Source organism: Elephantulus edwardii, unplaced genomic scaffold (assembly GCF_000299155.1).
Source record: "Elephantulus edwardii isolate Elephantulus edwardi_28Jun2011 unplaced genomic scaffold, EleEdw1.0 scaffold00101, whole genome shotgun sequence".
NCBI classification, from domain to species: Eukaryota; Metazoa; Chordata; class Mammalia; order Macroscelidea; family Macroscelididae; genus Elephantulus; species Elephantulus edwardii.
The window spans coordinates 4874328-4894114 of NW_006399851.1; the positions used below are offsets into that span (position 1 = coordinate 4874328).

Genomic DNA, 19787 nt, shown 5'->3' on the forward strand with positions numbered 1-19787 from the left:
AAGCAACTGAAACTTCAGATCAAAGCAGTAGATGGGAAGGATCTTTGGCCCTAAATGGCTATCAATAGACTGGCTTGCTATTATTTTACTCTAGTCATATCAGTATTGCCATTTCCCAATAATCAGTATACAAGCTCAAAGCATGCCAATGGAAAACCCCAGGGAGAAATGTGCTTTTTTAAGGCATGAAGATAAAGTCATTTATCCAAGAAAAGATATCAAATTCCCACACTCTGACACTTTATTGAATTTCTCTCGAATTCCTTTTCAGCAGAATTTCACAATTTGCATTTGTCATAAAGACTTCACAAGAAGTTTGTCACATCCTTCTCCCTCTAGGAAGTCTAAAAGCATTTTCTCTCTAGACAATTTCTGTTCACATGGACTCACTTGTTTCAACAATCTATTCTTAGATTTTCTCCTAAGCAGCCACTTACCCTTTCTCAAAATGGGCTCGGTTGCTGCCTGGGATTAGGACATAGAGTGAGAGCCATGTGACTTGGCGCATTGAGGAAAATGGGGAGGAAATGGACGACTGCTTTTAATGAAGGCAAATCCACATGGTCGCTGGAAATTCTGCTACTGTCAATACCATCGTGTGTCCCACCCTATGCCCATACTGCCTTCTGATACCAGCCTTACTGCTCATCTGTTTATCAAAACGTCTCTCTCCTCCTTTGTTCTCCTCTATTTTGATTCCATCTCTTATATTATGCCAACAACTCTAAAACTTGATGCCATGGAGTCAAGTTCAACTCATAGTGATTCCCCACGTATGGCAATAGAGATGTTCACCACAAGATTTTCAAGGACTGATAGTATTGTAACTATATCATCAAGCTCTTTTTCTGAGGAACCCATCGAAGAACTTGAATCTCCAGCCTTTTTACTAGCTACTGATGGTTATGATGTGTAATTGGTGAGAAGCTGAAAGAGGCCAAATGTCCCAGAATTATTACAATAAAGTTTATACTGATAACCTCACTATTTATAGAACCCAAGATCATCTGGTCATATACTGATTCTTGTGGAGTTGTTTCCATTTCTTCAGTTTTCATTTGAACTTGCACATGAGTAAGTATTGTTCTTCCACAGTCAGCTCCTGGCCCTGTTTTGACAACTGAGTTTTAACATCAGCTTATTTTATAATAGACATAGTCAATTTGATTCCTGTGTAGTCTATCAAGTGAAGTCTATGTGCATAGCTGGTGTTTACATTTTTTAAAGGGATAATTGCAATCAATAAATCATTGATTGTAAAAAATTTCATCATTCAATCTCTATCCCCATTTTTATCATCAATGTCATATTTTCCAATCCTCCTTCTTTAAAATTTTGCATTCCAGTCACCAGTTACTATTAATGCACCTTGATTGCATGTTTGGTCAATTTCATACTGCAAAAGTTGGATGTTGTTATTGGTGTTAGGTGTCATCAAGTTATGACTTATAGTAACCCTATGAACAGCCAACCTGAAATCTACCATATCCTGTGCCAGTCTCATCATCTCTAACATAACAGAGCCCACTGCTGAAGTCACTGTGTCAATAAATCTCATTGGAGGTCTTCCTTTCCTTTGCTGACCTTTCATCTTTTCAAGCATGATGTCCCTTTCCAAGGAATAGCCTCACCTAGCTACAAGTTCAGAGCATGAAAGGTGAAGCTTTGCCATCTTTGCCTCCAAGTTGCATTCTGCCTGAACTTCTTCTGAGACATATCTGTTTGTTCTTTTGACAATCCATGAGATAACCAGTACTCTTTTCCAGCACCACAACTCAACGACATCGGTTCTTCCATTATTCTTCTTGATTGTCCAGTGCTCTGATCCATTGAAGATGATTGAAGAGACCATGGCCTGAATCAGGCACACCTTAGTCTTCAAATGGATATCATCACTCTTCATAATTCTGGCAAGGCCCCTGAAAGCAGACTTACCAATGCAATACATCTGGTTTTCTAACTGTTGGTACCAAGGGTGTTGATTACTGATCCAAGCAAGATGAAATCAGTGACAGCTTCAATCCTTTCTCCATCTATCATAATGTTGACTGTTGGTCCTGTGGTGAGGACCTTTGTTTCCTTAATGTTGAGATGTAATCCTCAATTTCTTCATCTTTGTCTTTAGTGTTTGGTGTGTATATTTGAATAACAACTGTATTACCAAGTTTTCCCTGTATGTGTGTGGGAAGTATCCAACACACACAGCATTGGTTTGGTATAAATCTTGAAGCATTTTTTTTGACAACGAATATAATTACATCTTTCTTTAATTTGTTATTCTCAGCATTCCATGTTATAGTGGCCGATACCAGTCTATCTCAGTATATTAATGGCTAGGATGCCAATCTTTATACATTCTATTCCATTTAAGACAACTTCCAATTTTTCTAAATTAACAATTCATACATTCCATGTTTTATTTATTAATAGATGTTTATGGATCTTTCTTCTTATTTTGAGCCTTGCCACATCAACAAACAAAGGTGCTTTGTTGAGTGAAAGTTTCACTAGATCCAAACCATTAAGGAAGATTCTACTCTGAGGAGGTAGCCCTTTCCCATTGTGGCATCAGGAGTAAGAAGATTCATCAACAATCTCAATTATGCAGATGGCCCAACTTTGCTTGCAGAAAGTGAAACACACTTGAAGCATCTACTTACATCCATTTTCATTTTGAATCACCTTTCAACATCAAGAAAACAAAAATACCCATCACTGGACCAATAGGCAACATTTTGATAGATGGAGGAAAGATTGAACAGCCTTGGTAACAGTCATCATGAAATCATTGGGAAAATCTGCCGTAAAGGACATTTTTAAAGTAACCAAATGCAAGGATGTCAGTTTAAAAACTAAGGTGCACTTGGCTGGTATATTTAATTGCCTTTATGTACCTGAAAGATGAACAATAAGTAAGGAAGATGAAAGAGGAATCAACACCTTTGAGTGTGGTGTTGGTGAAGAGTATTGAATACATGGACTGCCAAAGAACAAATCTGTCTTGAAGGAAGAGCAGCGAGGGGCTCTTTAGAGGTAAGGACGGTGAAACTTTGCCTCACATTCTTTGGGAATGTTGATAGGAAGGGGCCATTGTTTGGGAAAAGTAGAAAGTCAGTGAAAGAGAGGAAGACCCTCAAGGAAATGAACTGGCACAGTGACTGTACCAGTGGGCTTGAGTATGTCAAAGACCGCGAGTATGGTGCAGAATACAGCAAGGTTTTGATCTCTTCTTCATAAAGTTGCTGTGAGTTATAGTGGACTCAGACACCTAACAACACTACCACAGATCACCTCAATTTAAAAATACATTCCATTACTTACCAACCATCTACTTGACTTTTTCTTGGTATATGTGGAAGGTAGAATTAGATTGTTTTCTGCCTATTCCTAATATTCCCAGTTGCTGTTGTTATTATGTTATATTGTTATATCGTTATTGTGTTATATTGTTATAAGACGGGAATGACCCAGCTGTGGGTTTCAGAGGCAGTAAATCACATGGGAGGAGATTGCCCATCTTTCTCCTGCAGAGTAGTAGTTTTGAACTGCTTGCCTTTGGAATTGCAGTGTATTTTCTTACCCCTTGGCCACCAGTGCTCCCTTAATATCCCCTATACCTGTGATTTATTTATACTATCTCCCTATGGGTTTCATGCATTAGTAACAAGAGGATTCAGCTTCTCAAAATTGCCTATTGGAAAGGATTCATTTCTTCTCAATGCCCATATAAAGCATTAACTACAGCAGTGATTAGATTTTACATTAACACCTTTGTCTTAAAGCCCATAAAGTTATAATCTTTTCTTTAAAGAAAACCACAGTATAAAGAAATATCATCATTATCACTGCCTACTCATTTGAATTGGAACCTAATTTTCAGAATCTAAAAAATTACAGACAGCTGTCTGTTTCAGTTACAAGGTGACTGGCTGTTTCTCTCTTACCAGAAGGAAAAGTCATATGTGGTCATTCCTGGCTTTATTAATTCTGTACAAACTCTGTCTGCCCAGTTTGGGTGTAGCTGTGATCTCATTTATTTACTTGCATAGCAACAATATAATGAAAAAAGAGCTGGGCCTTAAAAATACATCCCCATGAACCACAGCCATGGTTAATCCTTCCTGCAGCTCCTTCTGTGCCCCTGGAGGATCCACACACACCCCTTCTGTGTTTGGGAAGTGGTCCCTTTTCCTGCAAAGCCATTTTGGTGTCTGATTTTATGCTGTTGCGATGCCGTTTGGTAGTTACATCAAACTCATTGCCAGCCTCTTTGCCCAAACAAGGAAAAAAGTCACAACTAGAAGCACCAGTGTGGAATGGGGCTCTCGGGCCACTTGCATCTGACACAGTGTTTTTGTGGGAGCGGAACTGCTGGAAACAGTGCCTGATTGTTAGGTCCCTGCCACCTCTCCCTTGCTGCCTGCAGGAAGTGCTTTGTATACTGTGTGCTAAAGCAATATTTAGCTATAGAGAGACCAGGCAGCAAAGAGCTGTGAGGCAGTTCATGTGAAAGAACATGCTAGAAAGGACATCTGGGTCCCTCAATTGGGAGAGGTCTTTTCTTTCTTCTTCTTTTTTTTTTTTTTAAGAGAAAGCTGAAGCTGAACATAGCTTTTACCGAATGGGATAGTCAAACCTTTCTTTTTAATTCCTCAGAGTCTGAAATATTTTTTGAATGAAACTAAAAGAGACACAGAGTTCTGGCTCTTTAAATGGTAAAGCCCAACAGGACATAGCACTCAAGCTAGATTTTGATATGGATTTTAGAAATACCCACAGGTTGCTCCAAAGGGGATGTGTTCATGAAAATGAAGGACCAGTACCAGCTGCCACAAGTAGAATCCAACTAATGATACCACCCTGTGTATCAAAGTAGAACTGGGCTCTGTTGGGTTTCAATGGCTAGTTTTTGTGAAGCAAATCACCAGGCCTTTCTTCTGAGGTGCCTCTTGGTAGACTGAACTATTCATCTTTCAATGAACAGCCAAGTTAACTCTGACTTTCCCAGGTTCAGCTCACCCCGTCCTTGCCTTCTTCTTGCTTCCTCTGGCATAACTCCATCTACAGTTCCTTCTGGATGAGAAGGAAGGTCAGGGCCCCAAAGAAGGGTAAGAAAGATTTGCAAAAGCATGGGAACCACTTAAAATTTACAGTACATGTTTGAATACCTTCCTCTTCTTTTTTTCCCAGGGTCTTGAGGTCAGGCTCTTTCAATTGACTTTTCTAGTGATTCTGGGGGGAAATTGAATAAGGCTATCTGGATCATAAAATTTTAGCAAGAACCATTAGTGCTCACCCAACCCCACTCCTTATTTCACAGTTGAGGGAACTGAACTTCAGGGAAGTGATTCAGGCTGTTGATGACAGAGAATTGAATGAGAACTAGCTCAGGCCAGCAGGCTAGTCCTGGTTTACAATGTCTTGTTGATTACATTGGTGATGCATATGAGAAATTTAGTACTTTTCTCATATGGCAAATCAATACTCCAAATGCAAATAGCTTTCTTATTTGAAGAGCACAGTGTGGGAGCTGGAAACTTGGGGTTTTTTGTATACTCTCATTTACTGGAAAGATAGGGCAGTGGTAGAATTCTCACCTTTTATGTGAGAGGCCTTGGTTTCCTAGTCAATGCACCTCATGCACTGTCCTTTATCAGTGGATGCTGATCAGTTTCAGCAGCGCTCCCTCACTCAGATGACTAGGAAGAAAGGCCTGATGACCTACTTTTGAAAATCAGTAATGAAAACCTAGGAGCCCCATGGTCTGATGGGCAAGTGATCATGGTGCCCAACCAGGAAGCACTTCGTTCTTTGGGATGTGTGCTCATCTCAAGGGCCAAACTGATGGCTGTTATCAACAGCATTCATTGGCAAGGGCCTTTTAGGGGACTCCATGGCATATGGTTAAGTGAATGTGTCTGTCTGGAGTAGTTAGAAGTCATTTAGAAAGATGATATGGGAGAGAAAGCAACACAACATGCTCTCAGTGGTGTAATGGACCTAATCACCACCAGGACCAGCCCAGGCATTTTGGGTCAGCTGGCTCTGAAAAGGACTTCTGCAGATGGTGACAGGGGCCACCATGTTCCTTAACTAAGATCCCTTCAGCATTGAGCTTTTCTCTGGATACGAGGTGGCCTTCTGAAGAAACCGTGTAAACGCTTCCTGGCCAAAAAGATGCTTCTTAGTGCCCAGGATTCTGGTGAAGTGGAATTGGTTAATGATGTGCCCGATACACCCTCCTATGTATGTTAGGACCTGGCAACATCAACTACTGGTTGAGATGTGAAAGTCATTAGTTTTGGAATCAGAAAGATGTAGGCTCGAAGATCAGTGCTACTTCTTGCCAGAGGTGTGCCCTTCAGCATTAACTGACTTCTCAGATCCCAAGCTCTCATCTGTAACATGAAGATTGTTCTACACACTTCATGGGGTTCGGACAGGATTAAATGAGAGTATGTAACGATTTGAACACAGAGTGCTGGCTTAAAGGCAGGTGATAGTCACTTCCAGTGTAGTTCTCAAACTGTGTTGAAAAATGAAGGTAAAGCACATTCAAAGCTACACATTCAGCAGCAAAATGTGAAATAAAAAACTCTTCTGACAGACGCCTGCTTTAAGAAACAGAAGTTCTCGTGGAGTTGTACTGCAAACCCAAAGGCCATGCTCTGTGGTAATTCAAGTCCACCAAGGACTCCGTGGGAGAGAGATGGGCATTTTCCTCCCCTGCAATTTACAGCCTCAGAAAACCTAATGAAGAGTTAGTTATGGGTCAGTTCCAACTCAATTGCCTTAAATGAATGAGCTTTAAGAAAACCAAATGTTATTAAAAAAATTGCTCAACTACATGCGATTATGGCATTGCTAAAAGATTCTTTGTTTCATGTTTTGCTCTGTGGAAGAGCCTCTTTATAAAGCAGATTCTCTGGTGCACTTCAAATCTAAGTGGAGTCCTGTACAACCTTTTGGGAAGATATGTTTTAGTAAGCTGTACATGATGGAGTCCCATACAATATTTAGAAAGATACACTGTACTAAATAAGTCACACACCTGTCCCCTTAAACATGATCAGTACCTCCCCAGAGAAGCAATTTGACAACTAGGTTTATGGCACAACAATTAGACTCTCAACAAGATGGATTGACATAATGACTATCATAATGGGCTCAAGTGTATCAGAAATTCTGAGGATGGCACAGGATAGCGCCAGGTTCAGATCTACTCTTCAGAGGGGCAATATGATTTATAGTCAACTCAATAGCACCTAACAACAACAACATTTAGACCAAGTGCTTTTGATTTCGGACTCTTTCTAGGTTTTCATTTTTCACCACACACTCGGGTCTATTTATTTGAAAATGAACTGAACCAAAAGCAAGTCTAAGTTTTATCATGAAGTAAAGCAAGTACATTTATATTCTTTGTGCCCTTAAAAATAGAACGTTATGAACTGAGTTAGAGACACCATCTGCCACACAATATCATGCATATTCACTTTGATAAGAGTCACTTAGAATGAAGTAATTTTAGAAAGAGGAAAGATTACTATTCCTCGCTTTGGTGTGGGTTTATAAGAAGTTACTAATGTACTCGTAGAAATGCACACTATCAGTGAGCTTTGTAACAGATTACAACTGAGTTTGAAGGCTTTGGCATTGACCAAATAAAGAGGACCTTTGTTCATTTCAGAGAGGGTGCTGCGGTTTGCTCATTCCACTGGCATGGGTGACTCCACCAGCAGAGAGATGTTTCATTTTTGCAGTGAGCTCATCACGCCCTGCCCTTCAATTGTTTGATGACTTCACCTTTTGCACCATTATATATTTTAAAACTTATCTTGACACTTGTGGGGAGAGAGGTTAGAGGAAAGTTCACTTTCTCCATATAACCTCAAAAGCCATGTATTGAGGAGGAAAAGCCATTTAAATGGTTATCGTCAGGTGCTGTAGAGTCAGCTCAGACTCACACTGTTTCTATGTCTCATAGAAAGTTCCAGTGCCTGGCCCTGCATTGTTGGCTCAGTTGCTGCTGTCCTTAAGTCCATTATTGGAGTCCTTATGTTAATCAAATCCATGCACAAGTCTGGAACACAGTCAAGCTTTAGTGAGTTCTGGTGACCATCAACTCATAGGCAAGTGGATCAAACCTACCAGCTACTCTGCAAGTGAAAGATGGGCATTCTCCTTATGTGGGTGATTTCTAGCTGCTGAAAACCTGCAGGAGGGCCTGTTAGCAGTTGGTTCTGACTTAATAGTACATAACATCAGCAATATATATCCGTGTTTAACGAGCACTAATAGCATTGTGTAGCATGTTGGGCTGTTAACCAAAAGATCAGTGGTTCGAATTCACCAGATGCTCCATGAGAGAAAGATGGGTAGCTTCCTTTTAAGATTTAGAGTCTCAGAAACCTGATGGAGGGTGGCCATGTGTCTGAACTGACTTAACAGTAGTGAGACGGGGTTTGGTTAATATGTGTGCTTGCATGCCTGCATGCACACACGTGTGTGTGTGTGTGTGTGTGTGTACATGTGTGCATGTGTGTAAAGAGAATGAAAGTAAGGTGGAATCCGAGTTTTTCTGGGGTTGGAACTTTCTTTTCCTTTTTGTATTTCTGTATACTTTGACTTGATAGATCACACTTGTTCAGCCAGCTTTCACAATGCCTTATGTCTCAGGAAAGACTACGGAACTTATGTGTATATGTGTGTATAAGTCATGATGACTCCGTATTAAGATGGTATGAACATTGCAGGTAATCTATTTCTGGGTCTTATGTTACCTTTCACGAATGGGCCTGGAAGACCTGGCTAACCCCTTTGAGTCATTTCCGCTAACACCTGGCTGTGTCTGAGTTTTCAAGAGAGGAAATGGCCTTTGAAGATGATGTAATGGGATCTTGATAAATACTCTTTGAATTTTCTGCATGCCACCCACAAGCCAGAATTTGCTACACCCCACTCATTATATACTTCATAGAAGCAGGTCATTACATCTTTAATGAGCCATGAGCTCACTGGATATTACTGATATATATGTACAATATCCTGTGGAACCACAGGGGAGGGAGCAGCTATGCGGACTATGGAGAGAAAGTGTCACAGAGGAGATGAACAGTAAGTAAGCATTTAGAGAGTGAATAGGAGCTCATCGGGTAGAACAGAGTGGAAAAAGCAATCTAGGTAAAGTGTTGCTGAGTTGAGTAAGACTCATAGCAACCTTAAGAACAATGCATCTGATTTGCCTTATCCTGTGTCATCCTCAGAGTTTCTGATACGCTTGAACCCATTATTACAGTCACTATGTCAACCTAGCTTGTTGAAGGTGGTCTTCTCTTGCACTGAGCCTCCACCTTTCCAAGCTCTTTTTTCAAGGGCATAGGCAAATGAAGCTCTGCTTTTCAGTAGAAAAACTCTAGTTCTACTCTTGGTAACCATGGGGTAGTTGACTAATTGTATTTCCATAAGTGGGAAAAATGTAGACAATTAGACTTTTGGGCAAACTTAATCCACTGGGTTTCGGAGGCTGTACATTTTTGTGGAAGGCGATTACCCCTCTTTTTTCCCTTGTAGAGGATGTTGGATTCAAACCATTCACCTTTTATTTAGCAGGCTGACACAAAATGTACTACATTAGGTATAGGCACTAATGCTTAGGGCTATAGGAAACAAGAGGGGATATTCTCAAATGCTCTTCTTGGGGGAAGCTATCCTGTACAAGCCGGTTTCTATTGGAGCACTGGTGGCATAATTGGTTTGGTTTGGTTTGGGCTATTAATCAAAAGGTTGGCAGTTCAAACTCACCAGCCACTCCCTAAGAGAAAAATGAGGCAGTCTGCTCCCATAATATTTACAGCCTTAGAAACCTGTGAGTTTGAATTGACTTGTCCACAGTGGGCTTGATTTGTTGCTGCAAGTGGTAATGAACTGTACAATAGGATTTGAAGGGTGTGCGATGGTAGCTAGGTGATAAGGTCAGAGCCACTTTTCAGTTTCTTTATTGGTCAATTCAAGTGAAATGCCCAATTTCTAACTTCTACCTTGTTTATTTGGCTGTGCTGGTATTTCGCCCTGTGCTAGTTCTGCCCTAATGGAGCTTTTAGTTTGGCTCCAAATTTGTCCTCAGAAGAAGGCAAAACAAATCTAATCTCATCAGTTAGAATAAAGGCGATATGTGCAAAGAATAATGAGGGAATTAACATGTAATTCTTGTGCCAATGAAGCATGAAAGATATTAACTCAGACAGCAGTTTTGACTGATCTTTGAGGAGAAATGAGGCAATTTTAGACTTTGGTAAGGTCTGTCCTACCATACTCCCATATTAAGTAGAATTTCTGCTTTTAAAGAACAGAAAGCTTTTTTCTTCTCCCTCACAATTGAGTTTCTCAAATTATTTGACTATGAGTAACTCACTTAATTTAGCAAGGCCTATGAGTTCTTGGCAGTCTTGGTACATCCAAAGAAGTCTACAAAGTAGGGAAAAAAACTAACCTACAAACTGTTTTCAAAATTAATGATTTGTCATGAGCTCTCCATGAATGAGGTTGGCACGATGCTGCTTTGTAGACATTGACCTAGATGTTTACTGATTTATATTTTTGCAGTACTTGCCCTTCATCTGTTGAAGCCAAACAGAAGTCTCTTTGGGCAGCTCTTAAATACTCTCGTAGGCCCTGGGCATTCTGCCTTTACCACTTAAGGACTAAAATGGGCCTGCCTGCAAAACCCAGATTGAAAAATACCAGTGGAACTGAGTAAAGGTGTCGATGGAGATGGCTTCCAGATCATAAGCATTCTTCTCCATCTTATGCAATATTCTTGTAGGACCAAAGAGACAGCTGTGCAAAGGGTGCAGCATATGTGCTACCAAGGTGGTGAGCACTAGGAATACAAATAATGTTCAAAATAAACTCTGTGAGAGGAAAGGAAATCTAGGGGAAAGGAATAATTTTATATATTGAGAGTCATTAGTACGTTAAGCTTGGTCCTGACCACTTAGTTCAGTTGGTTAGAGCATGGTGCTAATAATGACAAAATTGCGAGTTTGATCCCTGTACAGGCTAGTCCGAACTTTGTCTTTAGAGAGCTCTGGCCTAATGATAAGACACTGTGCTGTAATCCCAAAGGCATGCAGTTCGAAAACACAAACTTCTCCACAGGTGAAGGATGGGCAATATCCTCCTGTGTGACTTACTGCCTCTGAAAACTCACTGGAAGTCAGCTATAATCCAGTTTTGACTAGATGACACATAACAACACTAAGCTTGTTGTTCAATGGTAGAATTATTGCCCATCATGCAGGAGACCTGAGACTGATCTCTAGGGGATGTACCTGATGTGCATCTACCACTCAAGTGTCTGTGGAGACCTGTGTGTTGCTATACAGGTTTCTGGAAGCTCTGGTGGCTTTGTGGTAAGGTTTTGTATCCCTAACCCAAAGGCATGTGGTTCAAATCCACCAGTTGCACTAGGGGAGAAAGATGGGTAATCTCCTACGAATAACTACCAGGATTAACTCAATGAATGGTCAACCATGAGTTGGTCTGACTCAATGGTAAACAACAATATCATTTTCAGTGGAGCTTCCAAATTGAGATGGATTAGGCAGAGAAGCTAGTGATTTGCTTTTGGAAATCAGCCATTGAAAACCAAGAGCATCAGAGAGGTCTGACCCGAATCTGATTGCGGGGATGGTGCAGGATGGGGCTGTGGGGCATGAGGTCCCCATGTTTTGGGGGCTGACTTAACAGGAGCTCCTCACAGCATCATGTGGAGCCACATGTTAAGTCATGTATTGACATAGTGATTGTTTTCATTCCTCCAATGATGTTTCCAAAGCACAGGGATATTAAGTAACTTGATGAGGAACACACAACTGTGAACAGAGAGAACAATGAATCTGCCCAGCTCTAGTTCATGGTCCATTGATGTACACATGCCACCTTCTTTCTTTATAAAAAGGGCGGAGGAGTATATGACTGTCTAGTCCTCTAACTGCTGACTTAAAAAGTGATGAATGTAAGTTTAGTCCTCTAACTGCTGACTTAAAAAGTGATGAATGTAAGTTTAATGTGGACGCAGAGGGGTGAGTGGAGGCTGGAGTTCCCCAAGAGCAAAGCTCAAGTACGAGAAGGCACTGAATTGTCAATGATTCATTAACAGAAATCAAAACAAACGCTCTGGTAAGTGAGACTTCTGAAGCTCAGTCTGTAGTAACGTAAAGGGAATTTTTAACTATGGAAAGCCCCAAATCATAATCAGATTGGAACATTTCCAATCTTTATGGTCATTTTCCATTCCCTCTCAAAGTGCGGCCCTGGGCCCTCTCCCCCAGGTTATCTGAGGAGCTGGATAAATGCAGATTTCCCAGACCCACCTGGACCGACCCAGCTGGGACCTCAGGGGGTGATGGAGGGGCCTGAGCCTGCATTTCACAGGTCTGCCCTCCCTCTCTGAGTGATTCTTATGTCCATACTTTCTGGTTCAGAGAAATATTCCACTATCTTCTTCTGTAATAGCTTTTAAAAACTATAGAGCCAACTGCTTGGGAACTTGGAACTCTGGAGTGTTCAGCACTTTACAAAGGGGAAATTAGAAGAGAAAATGAGTAAAGGGCTATTCTGCAGATCAGTAAGACTGCTATAGTGAGAATTCAGAGCACCACCTGACCCCCTCAGTGTACTGCGATCACGCCTAGGGGACCTGGGCTTCAGGCACTGGTATGGTTCTCATCTGCTGGGAGGATCCTGAGTCAGAAAGCTGGCAGAAGTTTCTGGAGCAGCTGCAATCCTGCAGAAAGAGCAAATCCACCTCAGACCTCAACTGCAGACAGCTTCCTCCCCAGCTCTGGTGGTATCTTCCCAAGGCCTTGGCACATGCTTTGTAAGCTCTGTAATAAGGCAGAAATCCTTCTCAGAAACTGACTTCTGAAATAGGATTCAATGGCAATGGGTTATCACTGCTGATAGCTGCTGCTGCTGCTGCTGCCTCCCACTCACAGTGACCCCGAGAAAAATCAATTCAACTTGGCTTCATCCTAAACTCTCCTCACAACTTTTGTTGGGCTGAAGCCCATTGTTGGAATCACTCTATCAGTTATTCTTATTGAGGGTCTTCTCTTTTGCCAACCTTTCATGTATCATGTACTCTTCTGAAGACTGGCATACCCCGTCTTGTCTCTGCCCCTGACAGCATGCCTAAGGTAATTTAGGAGGCATGGCCTCATAAATTTTGCTTCTAAGCAGCATTTTGGCTGTACTTCTTTGTTTAAACAGGACCCAACACAGATTTGTTTGTTCTTTTGGCAGTTCACGGTATATTCAATGCCCTTCACCAACACCGCAATTAAAAGGCATAAATTCTTCCTTATTTGTTGTCCAGCTTCCACAAGCAATATGGAATAACCAAAAATACCATGGTTTGGGGCAGACACACATCAGTCTTTAAACTGACACCCTTGCTCATTAGAATATTATAGAGGTCCCTGACAGCATCATGTGTAACCAATGCAATATGCCATTTGATTTCTTCATTGCTGCTTCCACGGGTGTTGATTGTGAATTCAAGCAAAATGAAATCGCGGACAACTTTAATATTTTTTTTTCTATCACAATGTGGTCTATGATTGTAGCGGTGAGGATTTTTGTTTTATGGCTTAGAGGACTTTGTAAACACAAAACATACTGCCGATTTTAAAATTAAAAACAAAAATAAAACAAAAACTCTATTGCATTTGAGTACCCAAGGTTCACCCCCTCACCGTCGAGAGCATCATAAATCCCAGGGAAAGCAGTCCCAAAGCCGCTCACTCTAGCCAGATAGAAAGCCAAGGAGAAAATCTACAGAGAAGTTATGGCAAATCAAATGAGAAGGAACCTGGAGTCTCGGACTTTTCAGACTTGGAACTGAAAAGGTTGAGTCTCAAAAGGAAAACATGTCACCCTTCTGCCAAAATCAACTGTGATGAAAACTCGGAGCCCACACCTTTCAGCCAAGCATTTCCTGCCCAGGCCTCACTCGTCTGCTCCCACCAGCTCAGATGAGGGAGAGCTATTTTTAAGGTGCAAACAACTAGGACAAAGGATGAGAGAAGTTATTTATAGTTGCAATTTTCAACTGTTCTTTTCCCCTCCGGAGGTAAAGGCTGGACTTAGCTTTCCTTCTGAGCTTCACATCACTTGGCTAAGAAAGGCTTTGAAAGGTGGAGGATAGCCAGTCTGTCTCCTCCAGACAGCATGAGTCAGAAAGCTCCCCAATACTTCTTCAGGGCTTCCTCCTAATACACACATATTTGGATCCACATTTGAAAAACATACCTTTTGTATTACAGGTGATTTGAAAATGCACTGACGGTTTTAGTATATAAAATAATTCAACAATAAATTGTATCTGTTTTGGTTTTTGTTTGTTTTAATTAACCTTCACAGAATATTTGCAATCATTCGAATATTAGTTGTTGTTGTTGTTGTTAGGTGCCGTTGAGTTGGAACCAACTCATAGCTGATTCTCCAGTGGGTTTTCAGAGACTGGAAATCATATGGAAGATTTTCATCTTCCTCCCATTGAACTGTTGGTGAGTTCAAACGTCATGCCTTTGGGTTGACAGTACAATTCCTTTCCACTAAGCCAGCAAATCTCATGCAAGTAGATACTTCCTAGTTTACAGGTTAAGTGCATATCAGAGCTGTGGCCTTTTTGCCTACCTATTCAATTTATATGCTGAGCAAATAATTTGAGAAGCTGTACTATATGAAGGATGTGGCATCAGCATTGGAGAAAGACTCATCAACATCCTCCATTATGCAGATGACACAATCATGCTCACAAAAAGTGAAGAAGACTTGAAGTACTTACTGAAGAAGATCAAAGACTATATAGCAAAAATAAAATATTACATCTCAACCTCAAAACCCAAAAATCCTTATCATTGGACCAATAGGCAACATCATGTTAGACTGAGAAAAGATTGAAGTGGTCAGTGATTTCATTTTAGGTGAATCTACAATCAGCACTCATAGTAGCAACAGTCAAGAAATCAAAAAACTATTGCACTGGGAAAATCTGCTGTCAAGGACCTCTCCAAAGTGCAAAAGAGCAACAGTGTCAATTTAAAGGCCAAAATTGCCTGATCCAAGCTATACACTTTTGATTGCTTCTGTGTATCTGAAAGTCTGTTGGAGGTGGGTTGGGGAGGGATGTAACCAAGGTGCTCCTTAAAGGCAAGGATGATGATACTCTGTCTCATACTTTGGGCTTGATTTCAGGAGGTGCGAGTTCTTGGAAAAAGATATGCTGAGAAACATGGAAGTTCAGAAAAAGAAAGGAAGGCCCTCAGCAAGATGGCAGTCCATCTGAATGAATGAAACAATGGGCTTGTCTGTGGGAGACTGTGAGAATGGCACAGGATAGGGCAAGGTTCAGAAAGTTGCTCACAGGGTCACCATTGCTTATAGTTGACTCAATGGCACATAGAAACAATCAAGTAAATTCAGCCTTTGTATTCGATTTTCTTGAGGAAGAACACAACCATATGGAGTGTTCTGGGAATCAGCAAGCTTTTTCTAGTCTATCACTCTTATCTTTCCTCTTGTAACTCAGGGAAAATTCCGTCACAGGTTAAACCAGTCTACTCTTGGAGTCCATGGGTGGTGCTATAGTCCACTGGGCTATCACTGAAAGGTTGGTAATTCTGCCCTCCTTATGGGCTCTTTCTATGCTCACTAATACCTGCTTTTAATGGTGTCAGTATTTCATCTGGTGTCTCTGTAAGCACATTGGTGGGCAACACCCATTTCTAGATTCGTGTTTCCTCTACCTCTGGTGGGCTCCTTGTCAAGCCAGTCAACAGGGTCATAATTTCAGCTTTGGCAAAAGAGGGCCCATGCCACATCACTGTACTTGCACAAAATGTGGTACCTTTTACCATTCAAAAGAAAGAAAGAAAGAAAGAAAAGACTAGAAACTCTAGAAGCTACATGTCGAATCAAATCTATTAGAAAGATGGGAAGAAACAGTTTAATGAATCAGAATGGCACAGGAACTCAGATGTTTGTGAGCTCAAAATGGGATCAACTGTGCTTGAGTAGGAGTTCAAGAAAGTTTGTTGACTGAATGAATGGGGAAATGACACACATGCTAGGGTACTAAATATATTTACTTTTTGGCAGTTTCAATGTAATTCACATTAACAAAGCAAAGAACAAGAACCACATGATCCTTTCAATTGATGCACAAAAAATTATTTTTAGAACACGTCCACTGCTCTAAGAACAATGGAAAAAATAAATATGTAGAACAAAACTTCAGTTAGTCGCCTACTCACCTTTTTACTTAAGTGGGGACCATTCGTCCCCCCAATACTCCTCTGTACTGATGGCGGCACTTGATACACATCTTGTTCCTGAGCAGCATGGGCAGTGGGGACTTGGTAAATTCCCTGGTTTTGATAGGAAGGTGGCACTTGGTAGATGGTGTCCCGAGGAGCACCCTGTGCAGTTGGTACTTGATAGAGCTTCTGTTGGCTAAAGGTCTGGTGCATCAGTCCAGAAGGAGGCTGCTCCTGAGTGGCAGGGATCTCTTGCACAGGGCCAATTAGAAGCTTCACACGGTTGCCTGGGACAATGCCTTGGCGCCCGTGTAAGGAGCAAAGCCACCATCCCTCCAGTCCCCCTGTGTTCTGCTCAATCACAGTCAGGATGTCTCCCTTGCGGAAGGCCAGCTCCTCAGCACACTCTGGGACATTGTCGTATAAGGCCCTCGCCATCAGATTCTAGGAAAGAAAGAACAGGGAAATTGTGTTAGAATATCATCTCAGTCCTGTCCATACCTTAAGCTTATTCTCCGGTGGAAACACTTCCTGGAAAGAAGAGCCAAAGAAATCTGAACAATAGCCTGTAAGGGGGAAAACAGATGGTGTAGACAAAAGACAGACACATACACATTCATCTACCCCTATGATTGTCTCCTTGGGAAAAAAGTTCAAAACACAAGAAGAGTTCTTTACTCTCACAGTCGATGCTGTATCAGCACTGTTCAAAAATCAGAGGACAACTTATACATAGAAATAGTTTTCTTTCTGTCCTATTAGCCAACTGAGGAGAAGAAAGAAATATATTTCAAGATATTCAGATGCACTCATAACAGACACTTCTAATTTTTTATACTGGAGGTAAAAGGAATCAAGGAAGATGCCAAGAAACCACTAGGACAAATGGCATTTGTATTCAGGGTTGGCATGCAGACCTTGCAGGGAAGGGGCTGAGTTTGAAAAATGTTCCCAGTTGATCATGAGATCCATGGATAGAAGGAAATGCACAAGCAAGCACCTTGCCCATAAAATCAAGTATGGGACATAGGATGACAGTGGTCTTCGTATCCAGATTCCAGTGCAGGAGTTTACAAAGTATTTACAATAAAGAGGCAGGTGTCAACTCTTCTTGTTTTGGTCTTTTACTCATAACTTTTCTGGAGCCCATCCTTACCCTGCCACTTTATCACCTACTTTTTGAATCTCACCATTCACATCTGAAAGGCAGTGCCTTCCCCTTTCATGGGCCCTAAACACTCTCCCTCTTTGTGTGAAGGGCTGTCTGGCACATTCAGTACTGAGCAGGCAGCCAAAGTAGGCATTCAGCAGAGAGTGGGCAGGCAGTACGTGCTGACATTCTTGGAAACCTTTCAAAGGTTCTGACGATTTCATTTCTTGGCGTTCATAATGTTTCCCGGCACACTGGCAGCCATGACCACGGGCCTGCCTCCTACCCAGCACGGAGAAGTTGGAGGAGGTTGTAAATCCACTGCACATTCTTGAAGAACTCAAAGTGACCTCTCCAGGGCTCCCCTAAAATGTTTGCATGCACTTAGTGTCATGGCGGTAGAGATCAACTCTATGGGAGAGAGGATTGTCCATGGTTAATCACGAATGTAACTCTCTTTTGCATTGATATACTCAATGGAATTTGGGGCTGTTATTTGAGCAGATGTACCTTGTTTTCTATAAAAATGTAGACTTGCTCTTTCAGACTTGTGTTTTTCATTCTTCATAATTGGAATACATTAATCTTTTCCCCTACACAATGTCACTTAGTCAAAGGCCTTGCATTGTGAGATGACTTCCTGCGATGAAGTGGCTAAGTTATATATGGGATTCTCCCTCTGGTTAATAGTTAGGAAGGGTCCAACTTCTCCTACTGGTAGCCAAGTTCTTTTGAGTCAATGTAACTACTGACCCAAGGACAATAGAGGTCATTGTCTTGGGAGATTGGTGATGCTGTTCAAGACCAAGTGGACAGTTCTTGCTCTTGACAACTCTGAATCCAGGAGATCTGTGACACAGAAAGGTCACAGTAAGGGCTAAAGGAAAACAAAGTGGTTTGTGGCTGACATAAAGGTTTTGGCTAGCATTTACACTCCAGGAAAACTTTGAATTCTTTCCATAAAGTTCTCCTATATAAAGATAAAATCATGCATCATTATATCCTAGTTTGTGGTCATCATTAAAGATGTATGACAGTTCTAAAACCTCCTTGTTTCCCTGGGGCGGGGTTTTTTCAGGGGGGGTTGTTTCTGTCCTATGTAATTTAAAAGATAATTTCTGGAGTTTTAGAAGACAAGTTTCTTGTCCTTTGTACCTAAATGAGGGCACGTTATTACTCCATCAAAGTGGTAGTGTGATTGTGGAGCAGTAGATGCTAACAACTTGGGTCTCTTTCCCTTTCTCCTGGTCCATGCAGCCATCGGGGATGACTAGTAAGGAAGACCCTGGATGAGTTGAGGGGCTGGTTCTCAGCAGAAGGTTGATAGTTATGCAATTGTGTTTACAAATGGAGAACAACAGAGCACAGGCCTACTCAGCATACATCAGCTGGAGGAACTGGGAGTTGAGTCACTTTCATGTTCCATCAGGCAGCACTGAAATAGAGCACCGGGCCAGGCTTGATGGGAGTCAGATAGAAATGCCCACGCAAGAGTCTTTCAAGATGTCCTTTTGTCTCCCGTCCCACTAACCTTCCCACCACCTGGTAAGCAGCATGCTAATGTTTCTAGATCTCAAGAGCTGCTTTTCAAGGGAGACATTCAGACCCCATTGTCTGTGTTAATGGAGGCACCAGTGGGGGAGTTTTCCTAATTGGTTGCCCATTATTTCTCAGCAGTTTTCTGATTACCCACAGAGACTGGTATTTAGAAAGAGAGGTTGGCATGGCTGCTAATGACAGGGTCCCCAGCACCAGCCTAACACTTGTTCACATACTGACAAATTTTCTCAGACTTAGCTGAACAGAAGTACGAGTGTATGAGTTATTCAACATCTGTGTTATAAACACAGATTATTAGCTATAGAGAGGTAATGCCCATATCCAGTTACTCTTCCAAACAGATGGGTACAGCTCAGGAGGCCTTAGGAAATTGTCTGCCCAATGCCTTCATTTTAAAGGTGAGGAAATGGGTCTGGGTCTGAGAGACCTGTGATGTGTCCTATCCCCATACCTTTTCAATCAATATGCAGAACAGACAATCTGGGAGGCTGGGCTGTATGAGGAGAAATGTGGGGTCAGGATTAGAGGAAGATTCATCAACAATCTGTGTTATGCAGATGACACAACCCTGCTTGCTGAAACAAAGAACCTGAAGCGCTTGCTGCAGAAGGTCAAGGATTGAAGTCTTCAATACAGATTGAGGCCCAATGTCAAGAAAACAAAGATTCTCACCACTGGACCAATTGGCAGCATCAGGATGGATGGTGAAGAGATTGAGACTGTTAACAGCTTTAGTTTGCTTGGCTCCACAG

General features: G+C 41.5%; 1 protein-coding gene across 1 annotated transcript in view; it reads right to left on the minus strand.

Annotated features, from left to right (window-relative positions):
• Window positions 1–16763, minus strand: part of NEDD9 (neural precursor cell expressed, developmentally down-regulated 9) — a 40960-nt gene extending 24197 nt beyond the window's left edge. Inside the window, exon 1 of the mRNA XM_006891605.1 lies at window positions 16323–16763. Within this exon, the coding sequence (XP_006891667.1) occupies window positions 16323–16763 (441 nt within the window). The remainder of the gene's footprint in view (window positions 1–16322) is intronic.
• Between the last annotated feature and the right edge of the window lie 3024 nt (window positions 16764–19787).